Below are 13326 nucleotides of genomic sequence, written 5' to 3'. Positions count from 1 at the left end.
TCTTTGAAGTAGAAATTAGGTCACGTGTTGCAACGCAGAAAACAGCCCAGGTTAGTGAATTAGCCCAATGGACATGTTAGAAGACGGAAGTTTAAGAGCCTAAATTGCTAGTTAGGCTGTCAAGTATAGGGATGATGTCAGGCTTTGAAACAGTCAGAACTAACTGTAGCAGAATGGGTGCCTTTGAGTGGCTGAACAGTCACGCTAACAGCACCAAACACTCGCATGGGCCAGAGACTGTTCTAGCTTCTCAGGCGCCTTTTGAAGTGTGCCAGCGATTGTTCTGGATTATTTATGTATACTCACTTAATCCTGACACGACTTTGAGGTAGCTGTGCTATTACATGCATTTTTGCAGGTGAGGAAACAGGGACATAGAGAGTAAGTTGCTCGAGGTCACACCAAGGCAGGGGTGGAATTCAAACCTAGGCCACCTAACTCCTGAGTCTGTCTCCCCTGACGACGTACACTGTCAGTGGGGCATTGGAGGTCTAATTGGTGACAAACAGCTGGGTTAGTAACCGGGACAAGGGGGAGTAGTTTTCCGACACACACTTTGTTACTTTGTTGCTGGGTTATCTAAGACACCACCTTTGGAAAAAAGAAAGTTTAATTGTTGTTTTCTTTATCAAAGCCTTAATCCTCCCAGAAATTTCTGCATCAATCATTGAGTTTCTTTTTCTTTTTTAAATCCTCACCGGAAGATATGTTTATTTTAGAGAGAGAGGAAGGGAGCAGGAGAGAAACTCTTCAAGTGAGCCCCCTGGTAAGGGTGTTTTCTCTTAATCACACAAAATATTTGTCATTTCAGAAATTTCTGTTATATTCATATTCTCTCTCATAATGATGCTAACTTATTTTGCCCAAAATGAACTCTTCATCATCATTTTTTCACAACACTATTTATCTCTGAAGAATGGAACTTCTTTGTGGGAATGAACAATGGTATAGAATAATCGATCAGCCGGACCCATCTGTCAAGAAGTGAGGTGACATTGTCCAGTCAAATTTTATAAGCACGTTTTATGATCTGATATTTTACGAACATTTCGCCAACACCATGATGCTTAGCAACTGTGTGTATCGAAATGGGCAAAGCTATCCATACACTTTTTGTGGTACACAGAAATGTGTCTCGTTCTTTGTTCACATAGGTTTTTCTTAATTGACAAACATTTGTTTTGACTATTTTGTGCATACCACAAACAATTCGACATTCTTTCCCCTAAAATAAGGATGATTCTTTTTTTGTTGAGATGCAAAAACATTGATCTAATCACCAGTTGTCAGCGTTGAATATAATTGGTTAACTTACAGTTTCTATGGCTTTTGCTAAGTCAACTTGTTTTGATCATTATTCCTCAGCTTTCACAAACTATTTAAATGGTTTTAATGAAAATGGTCACAACGACTGGCAATTGTAAGGTATTTTGATTTCAAAAGGAGTTTCACATCCATTATACCATTTCATCTGCTCACTAACTCTTCAGGCGACAGGGCAGGTTTTATTGTTCCCATTTGACAGATGAAGGACTTGAGGTTAAGACTGGTCCTGGAATGAGTATTTATTCATGTGGTAGAACTGAGTCTTGAATCTAGTTCCGACTCCAAGTCCAGGCTCAGGTTGCGCGCGCACTCCAGATGATTCTTTAAGTAGCTTCCTATTAACACGCAGGATGCCCTTTTCCAACGCCTGCCTTTCTATCGGCTTTGTTTGCTCTCCCAACAGAGAGTCTCCCTGACATGCCAGTCTCCATCCTGGCTGGTTGCTACGGAGCCCATCTGGGTCCCTCCAGTCTCCAATCTTACATTTTCCTTTTCTGTGGCTCTTCCAGCTTTGCCATCCGAGGAAATCTCCTTTCTTCGCCCCAACTTCTCAAGTCTTCTCACAGCCCCCCAGCAGTGGGACCTCCCATCCCATCCCATCATCAGCAGGAGAGCCCATCAGCGAGGGGAGGCTGAGGGCGGGGAGCGCAGCACGCTGGGAAGCCATGCTCAGGGTTACTTCTGCATTTCCTTCCTCGCGGTCTCCAGGAGCATTCTCGCCGCCCTCCGGCCCCGGTTCCCTCCTGCCCGCCCCGGATCCGCCTCCCCCTCCTTCCTCCCGGAGGTTGAGACGAAGCGTGGGACGCACCTGTGCCCCTCACCGGTCACCTCGTTGAGGCATCAGGGGCCGCTCGAGGAGCAGGATTTACAGGCCCGGAGAACGCCAATGGGAGATCCAAACGGTCGGGGACTCCGGCACTTTAAGAGGCTTTTCTCTGGGAAACACCGGTCCCCTCCGTGCGCCTTATGAATGGAAATACTCCTCCCCCGGTCGAGCCCATTTTCCCATTTCACCAGGAGCCGCAGCTTGCTCTCTCCTTTCGGTCTCCCCGCCCACAGCAACGCGGGCAGCTCCAGGAGGGGACGGACAGGAAGCCTTTGGCCGCCTATTAAATCCCACCCATTTCTCCGGGGGCGCTTTCCTAACCTTCCGGGACCGAATTCTGCAATTTGATGTGCGTTTTGTCCGAATGGTAGCGACACGGGCCTAAGGGAGGGGGAAAGCGAGGGGGTGGGGGGTGGGGGGATGCGCTCTTTTCCTCGCAACATCGCTGGCGGAGCGAGGGAGCTCACACGACACAGATTTTGGGGCAAAGCCTTTCCATCTGGACAGCACCATGTCCACCAAAGCGGAGCAGTGTAAGTAGCAGCCGGCCCGGCGTTCCGGCCCGGCCTCCGGCTGGGAGCTATTGCAGTTGCGGCGTTTGCGGCTGCCGGGAGACCTTGGCGGCGTGCTGGTGCGGGGGTGGGGGCTGAGGTTGGGGCGGGTGGGGGGTGAGGGGTGGAAGAGAAGGTGGGGGAGGGTGGACGTTAATGGCAACGCGGCGCTGTCCCCGGTGCTGAAAAACACTGCGGTCTTCCTCGTGCTTGTGGTGGGGTTTCGCAAGACTGAAGGACCCTGCGAAATGAAATTAAAATAGGGTCATTGCGGGGGGAAAATAGAGGCCTCGTATCTTTCTGATAAACATTTCAGTGTCTCTTGTTGGAGTGGGGGAAGGGGGGCAGCGGCAAATCAGGGGCGGGGAGCTGTCAGGGCAACCGAAGCCGGCCTGGCCTTCTGAGCATGCCCAGTTCTCGGTGCTGGAGCCATCGGGGAGTTTGTCTGCAGTTTCCACTTCGGGCTGGAGAAGCAGAAAGGGAGAGAAGGGGGCGGAGGGGGGCGGGGAGCCAGGATCCAGGCAGAATTCGGGATCCAGCGTGCGGATAATCAGTTGAGGAATATCAATACTAATGCTAAAACTAAGCACAACCGTAGGTCGAAGCAAGAGTCGGTGCTTGCAAGAAAGTGAAAGGGACTCTGGGAAAATGATCTAACCCTTTGTAGGGCAGCTCCCGCAAACTATAACAAATAGCAGGAGGGTTTTAGTTGTCCCAATGATGACTGACTGTGTGGTTGGAAACAACCTGCCAACTAACTCCTTGGGGACAGAGGAAGTTTCTAAGACGAGCCCCGTAGTCTCTTATTGCGCATTAGTAGGCCTTGGCTATGCAATTGGTAGGCTGATCAGTGTGAAACCTTTTCCTGAGTGCACTTGAGGGATTCAGAAACTTAAACTTCTGATTGCAAATAAAGGATGTTTTTATTAAGCAGTGTGTTTGAATTTTTAACGAATATGCCTTCTCACTGATTCTCGTTTCTTTCAAAGTAGTACACAGTTATGTGTTGATACTGTTGTCACTACTTCAAAGTCCTTATAATTCTTCTTTGGAATGGCTATCCTAGGCATCCTGTGAGGCACCCAAAACAGCAGTCTCATGATTTGGGGGCAGTAGCATGTATGTGATAAAATGTAGTCTGCCACGTACTCACCCACTAGGTTGAATGGACTGAAGACTCGTGGAATTCCCAGACTGACGGTTCAATAGAGATCGACTGTGCACACCTGGCCTCCAGTGTTTGTACCTCCTTTCAGTGCTTTACTTCCTCATCTGTAAAACTGGAGTAATACTGCGGATGGGGTCCTTGTGATTATAAATGAGAGAATACACATGAAAAGTTGAGTAGTGCGCCTACTACATAGAAAGTAATCAGTGAATGATGGTTATAATACTGACAATTATTTCCCACTTAATAGTCCCTCTCTTCTAAGTAGTAGTTAGGAAGTTCTTTTGTAACTTTTTTTTGCCTGTCTCCAAAAGTTAAATCTAAACCTCAAAGATAAAATTTGCTTCTGCAGAGGCTTTTGAAAAAAATTGGATGTGTTATGTTTTGAGGAATAACAACATACTTAGAATGAGTGTGGATCTTCCCACTTGAGAATATCACAATCCTTGAAGCTTTTATTATAGTATGGTTGTTAAAAAAGCTATCACCTGTCATTTGCTGTTATAGTTACACATTATGTAAGTGATTTCAGGTAAAAGTCAGAGAGTATTACTGTCCTCTTCTTGTGTTTTCTCTTCCTTGTTAAGTTTTGAGATGCCCTGAATGCTTTTTCTTGTCTCTTTCCTGGACAGTTAATGCCAAGATAAGTAAAATCCACCTGTGGACTTGATTGTGTGATGCAAAGAGTTTGCAATTAAGTAGGTATTTTAGAATTGTTTGTAAAACAGATTTTGATCTGTAGCAAGGGTACCATAAGAAGCTAGGCATGTACATTGGAGTTTTGTGTGCCCTTCTGATTAACTGTGAGACATTGGGTGATTAATTTAATGGTTTTGTGTCTCAGCGTTTTCATCTGTGAAGTAAGGAATAGTAGAAGCAGCTATCTTTGTTCAGTCCTAAGGGTTTGGAGGGCAAAGATGGTAAATGGGAGTAGGCTGTAAAAAGGATAAAGATGCTTTGGGTATTCCTAGGTACCTTTATTTAGACAGAAGGGAAATTAAGAATTTCTTTTCTTTTTCTCTTACATGCATGAACACGAATAGGTCGAGATTCCAGAGCACAGTATAAACCTGAAAATAGAGAAAACACATAAAAGGCTACACACTTGATATTCATGAAGGGGAAACACTTTTCAATAAAGAAAAGTTGCAGATCTGCCTTGGACTCAGTAGGAATATGGCTAAGGGGGAAGAGAATGAGAAGGGAAGGCCACGAGATTTTTCTTTTCTACTGGATGTGAAGACCCTCCGGATGGGAGAGAATGAGAGAGTTCATTTCTCATCTGCATTCAGGAGCGTGCATAGTACCACTTATCTATGGACCAAAAGGGGAGAATTAGATTTAATATAATGTCAAAATATAATTTCTATTACTCTTTTTCTTAGGTCTCTTGAGGTAGGTTAACGTGCAGGAAGTGGACATAGTTTGGTTGAACCAGCAAGAGGAAGTACTTGCATTTCAACCCAAGCAGATTATGTGACATGTGACTTACCTTTGAAATACAATGTATCACAGATATGTGAACAATGATTTTATTCTTATGTAGTGGTATTTTCTTTTATGCAATAAGTAATAATAATGAAAGAGAGGCAGGCTTTAGCTAAGATATAGTTTGGAGACTGCTTTTACACACTTGGTGTGTTTCTTACGCTATGTGCAGAACCGTGACAACAGACAGTGAACGCTTCCTAGCAGTTTCTCAGGTGATTGTACAAGAGTTAAATTTTTTCCCTTCCAAGTGCTTCTTTTTCTTACAAAGTTCACTGTAGTGAAAATGTTTGTGTACCTAATATAGAATCTGGAATGATAAAATAAAAATTTATAGTTCTTTTATTTGGAATTCTGAAGAGGAATCCGAGTCTCCTGCACCCCCTACCCCCAGCTTTCTCTGTTTTCTAAGAGTTGACATTGACTGATCTGGAGTACTTTGGGTGTACACTTTTAAAAGAAGCTTGCTTTTGATAACAGCACAAGTTAAGAGCTGGAGCTCCAGAGTCAGACTGCCGCCTGGATATGAATCCTGGTTCTGCTTTCTTACAATCTGCGTGAACTTGGACAAATTTACTCAACATCTCTAAGCCTCAACTGCATTAATCTATAAAATGGGTATACTTATAGTTATGGGGATTAAATGAGGTGATCTATGAAAGTGCTTAGCACAGAACTCTGGCACATAATGAGGAGTTCATAAATGTTAACTATTATTATTATCATCATAAATCTTGTACTTGCTGCTACATTATAAATTATAAATGTGGCTCTAGCCACCCCCCCCTCCAAAAGTATCATTCAAATGGGACATGCACTATTTTTTTATTTTTCCTCCTCAGCAATTAGCCCAGCCCATTCTGAGTGGGAGGGAATCGCTCTGCATGGCAAATCCTTGATTTGTTTTATCTGAACATTTCTAAGGCATGAACTGCCTATCCATCACCTTTTGTATTGTGATGACAGTGGAACAGCCAGTAAACATAAATCAGTTATATAAGTATCCATCAAAATGTCAAATTTGGGTATTAGCCTGCTGATAATTTGGGCATAAGCTCAGAATAGCTAGTGATAGAAATGTGAAATTATGCTTTTTTAAATGTATTTATCCGACTCAACATCTTTATCTCAGTAACGAGAAGCCTTTTTGATTACATCAAAAACATTTTAAAGAGTACAGCTAAGTAGCAATATGATTTGAAGTTGAACTGGCCCTTCTCCTATATGCATTTAAGGCCATGCTTAGAGAAATCAATAGAATGCTTACAATTTAAAAAAATGTTTTGTACCATTTATGGTGATATTACTAAAATAGAAAAGTACTTCTCCTTTGAATAGCACTGCAACCTGTACTTGTTTAGAAATCTTTGCACAACGTTGCTAATTTCTTATAGATGAAACTCTAGTTTTTTTCAAATATGCGAAAATTTGAGTATAGGTTATTAACCGTGTTTGTGGTAGCAAAAAGAGCATGTGATTTTTAGCTCTTGTCTCACGTGATTTCTCTGCATCATTTAACACAACTTGCTTTATTCCTCATTTAAACTCTATTTTCTTTCTCTTTTGGCTCTTTCTACTTAGAATTTTTTTTAGGGCTACTTTCTCTTTGCCCCTTCTAAGCATGATTCTGTCATTGGACCTTTCTTTCTCTCTTTTTAAAATCTCACAGAATTTTGTTCCCATTCACTGTCATGTCAGTTATCATCTCCATGTGGATGACATCCAAATACAGTTTTCTACTCTAAGCGTGTTTGTTGAACTGGGAGCTATTCAGACATCCTCTAGGCATCTCAAACCCAAACTCCTTGTGTTCTGCCCCAAATTTGTACTTCTTTTTGCATCACTCATTTCAGCGAATGGCACCACCATCTGCCCATTAATCCTAGTAAAAAAACTGGGTGTCTTCTTAACTTCTACTCTCTGTCATTAGTATTGAGCAAATCAGTGAACCCTGTTGATTCTTGCCGATTTAACCTCTTGATCTCATTACATCATTGGACATTTTTTTAAAAAGTTCAATGTGTCATGTTCTTTTTTCCTAAAATGCTTTCTTTCTCTCGATAGCTTGCTCTTTGCCTTTTTATTGTTCAATATTTAGCTTGCAAACTCTGTCTGATTGCCCGTCTTACCCTTGTGTGCTCACACTGTATTGCAATGATCAGCTTTCTTGTTAGGCGCCCACATGTACTTTGTGTGTAGACTGTATTGTATTTATCTCTGTGCCTCCAGGAGTGTGCAAACGCTATTGACCAGTGTACAATGTTTGCACAAGAACTGTTTCGTGAATAAGTACAGATGTTACTGGGTGAGGTAAAAGTCTTTTGTAAAGAAAGACTGCATAATACAGTTTTTGGATATCATTAATTTGAAGACTATACATTTTCGTCAATGTGAAGTTCTGTATTCTGTACAATGTTTTATCCTTTCTTTTCTAGCTAATTCTTATATCTGTAATTGCTTTCTCTTTTCTAATTGGATTGGCAAATATCTCCAACACAATGTTAAATATAGCATAGAGAGTGAGTATTCTTGTTTTTAATTTTAGTTGGGAAGGTTCTGGCACTTCACTATTAAGTAAGATACTCTTTGGGGCTGAGGTGTGTACTGAGGAAATAACCATCAATTCCTATTTTATTGACTTAAAAAAAAAACCTGAATGGTGTTGAACTTTGTCAAGTTCATTTTCTGTGTCTGTGGAGAACATGTGACTTTTCTTAACTTTATTAGTATGCTGGATTGATTGAATTATGTCATATTTTATTCAATAACTTTGGCATTAATATTATATGTTAGATTTGTTTTCTTCTTTTTGTTTTTAAGATTTTGTTTATTTATCTTTAGAGGGGAAGGGAAGGAGAGAAGGAGAGAAATATCAATGTATGGTTGCCTCTCGTGTGTCCCCCGCTGGAAACTGGCCTGCAACCCAGGCATGTGCCCTGACTGGGAATCGAACTGTGATCCTGTGGTTCACAGGCCTATGCTCAATCCACTGAGCTACACCAGCCAGGGCTGTTTTCTTCTTTACAGGGGTGGTGTGGGGAGTAATTCTAGCCAGGATCTGGGACCAGTGCTGTATTTACTACGTAAGATGAGTCTGAAAGTTTTCCTACTTTTTCTGTGCTCTGCAGTGATTTTAGTAGCATGGAGGTTATCTGAGTTAAGAGTTTGTTGGAGTCCCCCTGGAAAACCATCTGGCCTGGTACTCTTTTGTAGTGGTGCTCTTTAACTTCTCTCTCTGTTTCCTCTATGACCCTTGTTCTATTTGGATTTTGTGTTTCCACTGGGGTCAATTTTGGTAAGTTTGATTTCCCTGAAAAATTATTCAGTTCATCTAAGTTTTGCACAGAATTATGCAAAAGTGTCCTTTAGAAATTAAGCATTTTCCTTTAATTTGATGTAACTCATCATATCTAATGTTGTGTATTTAGGACAATTTGTGCCCTTGCCCCTCCTTTTTTCTTGCTTGAGTTAGCTAGTGGTTTGTCTGTTGTTGGGTTCTTTTCTGAGGAACTAGTTTTGGGATTTATTTATTAATTGTACTTTTTTTGCTTCAAAATTAATTTATGCATTTATTATTAATTCTCCTTTTTCCTGATTTCTTTGTTTTATTTTGGCAATTATTTTCTAGCTTTTTGAGTTTGTTGCTATTTATTTATTTTAATATTTATTTATTTATTTTTATTTAATTCTTATTCAAGTCCAGTTTTCTGTTTTATATTCCCTGCCCTGCCCCCCCAGTGCTCCCCACCTCCCTCCCATTTCCGCCCCCCACCTTAATTATTGTCCATGTGTCCTTTATACTTATTCATGTGAGTCCCTCCCTTTTTCCCCTATGATTCTTTCCCCTCTCCTCTCTGGACCCTGTCAGTCTGCTCCGTATTGAGTGTCATTGGTCATATTTTGCTTGCTTGTTTGTTTTGTTGTTTAGATTCCTGTTAAAGGTGAGATCATATGGTATTTGTCTTTCACCGCCTGGCTTATTTCGCTCAACATAATGTTCTCCAGTTTCATCCTTGATGTTGCAAAAGGTAGGAGCTCCTTCTTCCTTTCTGCAGCATAGAATTCCATTGTGTAAATGTACCATAGCTTTTTGATCCAGTCATTTACTGATGGGTATCTAGGCTCATTTACTGATGGGCTCTAGCCTCCAACTCTTGGCTATCGTGAATTGTGCTGCTGTGAACATCGGGGTGCATAGGTTCTTTTGGATTGGTGTTTCAGGGTTCTTAGGATATATTCCTAATAGTGGAATTGCTGGGTCAAAAGGCATGTTCATTTTTAGTTTTCTTAGAAAGTTCCATATTGTTTTCCACAGTGGTTGTACCAGTCTGCAATCCCACCAACAGTGAACTAGGGTCCCCTTTTCCCCACAACCTCTCCAGCACTTGTTGTTTGTTTCTTTGTTTATGATAGCCATTCTGACTGGTGTAAAGTGGTATCTCATTGTGGTTTTAATTTGCATCTCTCTTATGGCTAGTGATGTTGAGCATCTTTTCATGTGTCTCTGGATCCTCTGTATGTCCTCCTTGGAGAAATGTCTGTTCAAGTCCTTTGCCCATTTTTTAATTGGGTTGCTCGTCTTCTCTGAGTGGAGTCAAGTGAGTTCTTTGTATATTTTGGAGATTAAACCTGTGTCTGAAGTATCATTGGCAAATATGTTTTCCCAAACAGTTGCTTCTCTTTTAATCTTGATACTGTTTTCCTTAGCCACGCAGAAGCTTTTAATTTTGATGAGATCCCATTTGTTTATTCTTTCCTTTATGTCCCTTGCTCTAGGGGACGTATCAGTAAAAATCTTGCTGCGTGGAATATCTGAGATTTTCCTGCCAATGTTCTCCTCTAGGGCTTTAATGGTTTCACGGCTTATATTTAAGTCTTTTATCCACCTTGAATTAATTTTATTTATTTTAATATTTTTTATATGGACATTTCGTGCAATATATTTAGCTGTAGCCTACAGATCCTTCATAATATTAGGCTTTTATATTATTTTCAAGAAATTCTGCAATTTAATTTTGTATTTTGCTTTTGACCAAAGACTTATTTACAAGTGTGTTCATAAAATTTATGGAAAAAATTTTGTTCTTTTCAAATTTGGCTACTGATTCCTATTTTTGTTGAATTATAGTCTGAGGATGATATTTGCATTATTCCTATTCTTTGGAATTTAGTGAAGTTACCTTTGTGGACATTTGGTCAGTTTTTGTGAATGTTCCATGTGCCCTTGAAAAGAAGTCATAATCTCCATTTTTGGGACTTGGAGTTTGATATAGATCTATGAGATCTATAATTACATTGTTCAGATCTTCTGTACCTTTACTAACTTTTAGTCTGCTTGATTGTGGATTGTGAGGTACGTTAAAGTTTTCCTGTTCTTATTGTGTTTCTGTCTGTGTCTCCTTGCATTTTTTGTAGGTTGCTGTTTAATGAAAATTATTGCTATTATTGGGTTCATAAATACTAGTAGCTATAATATCTTCATTGTGAATTGTAGCCTTAAGCATTATAAAGTTTTCTTTATATATATTAATGCTTTTTGCTTTCAATTCCACCTTGTCAGATATCAAGTTTATGACCCCCTGTTTTCTTTTCGTGTTTGCCTTATATACCTTCTTCATCCTTTTATTTTTAACACTTTTGAATCTCTTTGTTTTAGGTGTGTCTTGTATTCTGCATAGTGTTGGATTTTGCTTTATTAGCCAATCTGAAAATCCTTTTCTTTCAGTAGGTGAGTTAAGCACATTTACATCTATTGATATGATTAATATGTTTGGCCTCAATTTTATCATATTATTTTTTGTGTGTGTCTTTTGTATCTACACTTTTTCATTATGCAGTGGGTTTTATTTGCTTGTTTGTTCCATTGGTTAACTTTATAGTTAATATCTTTATATACCATTAGTCTGTATTTTTGGACTTAATTGGTTTCTTACATTGAACAATATTGAAGTTAGCTTGTAACTTTTTCTCCCCTGCTCCTTCTATCTCAGTATCTGATCTAAAAATATTATCCTTTCTTTAAATACCCTTTTATTTCCAATTAATATTTATTAGGCAATCATATTGATATGCACTCCTTATTTCCCCACCCCAATTTCTGACTATTACCCTATACTACAGTCTCTTCTTTATAACTATGGTGTAGCTTTGTTCTACAGGCATATTTACATTTACTGCTCACCATTAATTCCTGTATTATTGTCTCTCAGTTTCTTCAGGTGTCCGAATGTCCTTTTCTAGTAGATTCTTTAGGAAGGGCACACAGGATCATTGCGCCCTGAGTTTGGCAAGTTTATGTAATAGTTTGTTTGCAGCTTTGTACTTGGAGGCCAGTTGGGGTAGATATCAATTGTGGAACTTGTATTCCCCTTACTTGGGTGTTTTAAATTTGTTATACCCTTTTTCTGGGGGGTATTAAGAATTGTTGAGAATTGTTGAAAAGTGTAGCGACAATCTTGTTTTCTTTTCCTTATTAGTGACAGCCTTTTTGCCTGGTTGCAAAAATTTTTTATTTTCTTTCAAAGTAGTTTTAACTATGATATGACTCAGTGTAGGCCATGTTGAAATGATTATAGTATATCCTTTCAATATGTAATTTCAGGGTTTTAAAAAAAATTTTAAAAGAGTGTCCTAGGCCCTGGCTGGTGTAGCTCAGTGGATTGAGTGTAGGCCTGCGAACCAAAGAGTCGCTAGTCTGAATCCCAGGCAGGGCACATGCCTGGGTTGCAGGCCAGGTCCCTAGTATGGGGTATGTGAGAGGCAACCATACATTGATGTTTCTCTTTCTCTCTTTCTCCCTCCCTTCCACTCTCTCTAAAAATTGAAAAAAATCTTTAAAAAAATAAAATGAAACTTAAAAAAAAGAGTGTCCTAGAATTACAGTTTTTTTTAAAGATTTTATTATTTATCTTTAGAGGGGAAGGGAAGGAGAGGAGAGAAGTATCAATGTACGGTTGCCTCTTGTGAGTCCCCAGCTGGGAACTGGCCTGCAGCCCAGGCATGTGCCCTGACGGGAAATTGAACCGCGATCGTGTTGTTCGCAGGCCCCGTGCTCAATCCACTGAGCTACGCCAGCCAGGGCCTAGAATTACAGTTTTAATATTTATTTTGTTCAATTGTTTGGCATTGTGTGCAATCCCTATCATATATGTGATTTTTTTTGCTAATCATCTATGTTAGATAAGTTTCTACTGAATGTTTTTAAAATTCCTTTCTTCATTCCTTTTCAGTTTTTTTAGAGTCAACTGTACAATATACTTTTACTAGTCTATATGTAAGCTGGCTTATTCATGGTGATTTTGCATGTAAATAGAATATATTTAGCTCTTAATTTGAAATGTCAAATATAAATTAAAATTGAAACTCTTCAGTTGAATATTCTCTCTCATAAATCCAAAGTTATTTATTATAAGCAAGTACAAGCATCTGACTATGTCATTGTGTTTTTTAGTGTAGATATACCCAAGAACCTATGTATTGAAATTCTCATTATTTTGTCCTCTTTTTGTTTATTGTGGAAATAGTTATACATAAAAATATTCACCCATTTTGAAGGCACAGTTGAATAGATTTTGCTAAGTGTATACAGGCGTGAGCAAAAGTAGGTTTACAGTTGTAATACAAATAAATAATATAATAATTAATAAGTGGCACAAGAATACACTCTGTTTCATGTACTCACAACTCCCTGTACCAATTGTGTGATGACCCCACCTAATCAGTATAGAGAATAGTCCCAAGTACCCTAAAACGATTCCTGTGTCCCTTTGCTCTTGACCCCCTTCTTCTACCCCTGGTTCGAGTATTTCGTATCTGTGGAATCATTCAGTGCATAATCTTTCCAGTGTGACTTATTTTATTTAGCATAAAGTTCTTGAGATTCATTGATATTGACTGTAATATTTTGTTCCTTTTTATTACTCTTCAGTATTTCATGGTATGTATATATTATTTGGATTGTTTCCAGG

The 13326-nt window shown here is 39.6% G+C and overlaps 1 protein-coding gene across 1 annotated transcript in view; it reads left to right on the top strand.

Moving 5' to 3' along the window:
- The first annotated feature begins 2593 nt into the window (after positions 1-2593).
- The window catches only part of UNC79 (unc-79 subunit of NALCN channel complex), a 210418-nt gene continuing 199685 nt past the window's right edge, over positions 2594-13326 (top strand). The window contains exon 1 of the mRNA XM_037031536.1: positions 2594-2685. Coding sequence (XP_036887431.1) covers positions 2664-2685 — 22 coding nt within the window. The 5' untranslated portion in view covers positions 2594-2663. The remainder of the gene's footprint in view (positions 2686-13326) is intronic.

Source organism: Sturnira hondurensis, unplaced genomic scaffold (assembly GCF_014824575.4).
Source record: "Sturnira hondurensis isolate 20B ecotype Veracruz unplaced genomic scaffold, ASM1482457v3 Scaffold0021143, whole genome shotgun sequence".
Classification (NCBI taxonomy): Eukaryota; Metazoa; Chordata; class Mammalia; order Chiroptera; family Phyllostomidae; genus Sturnira; species Sturnira hondurensis.
This window is presented reverse-complemented; position numbering and strand designations above follow the sequence as displayed.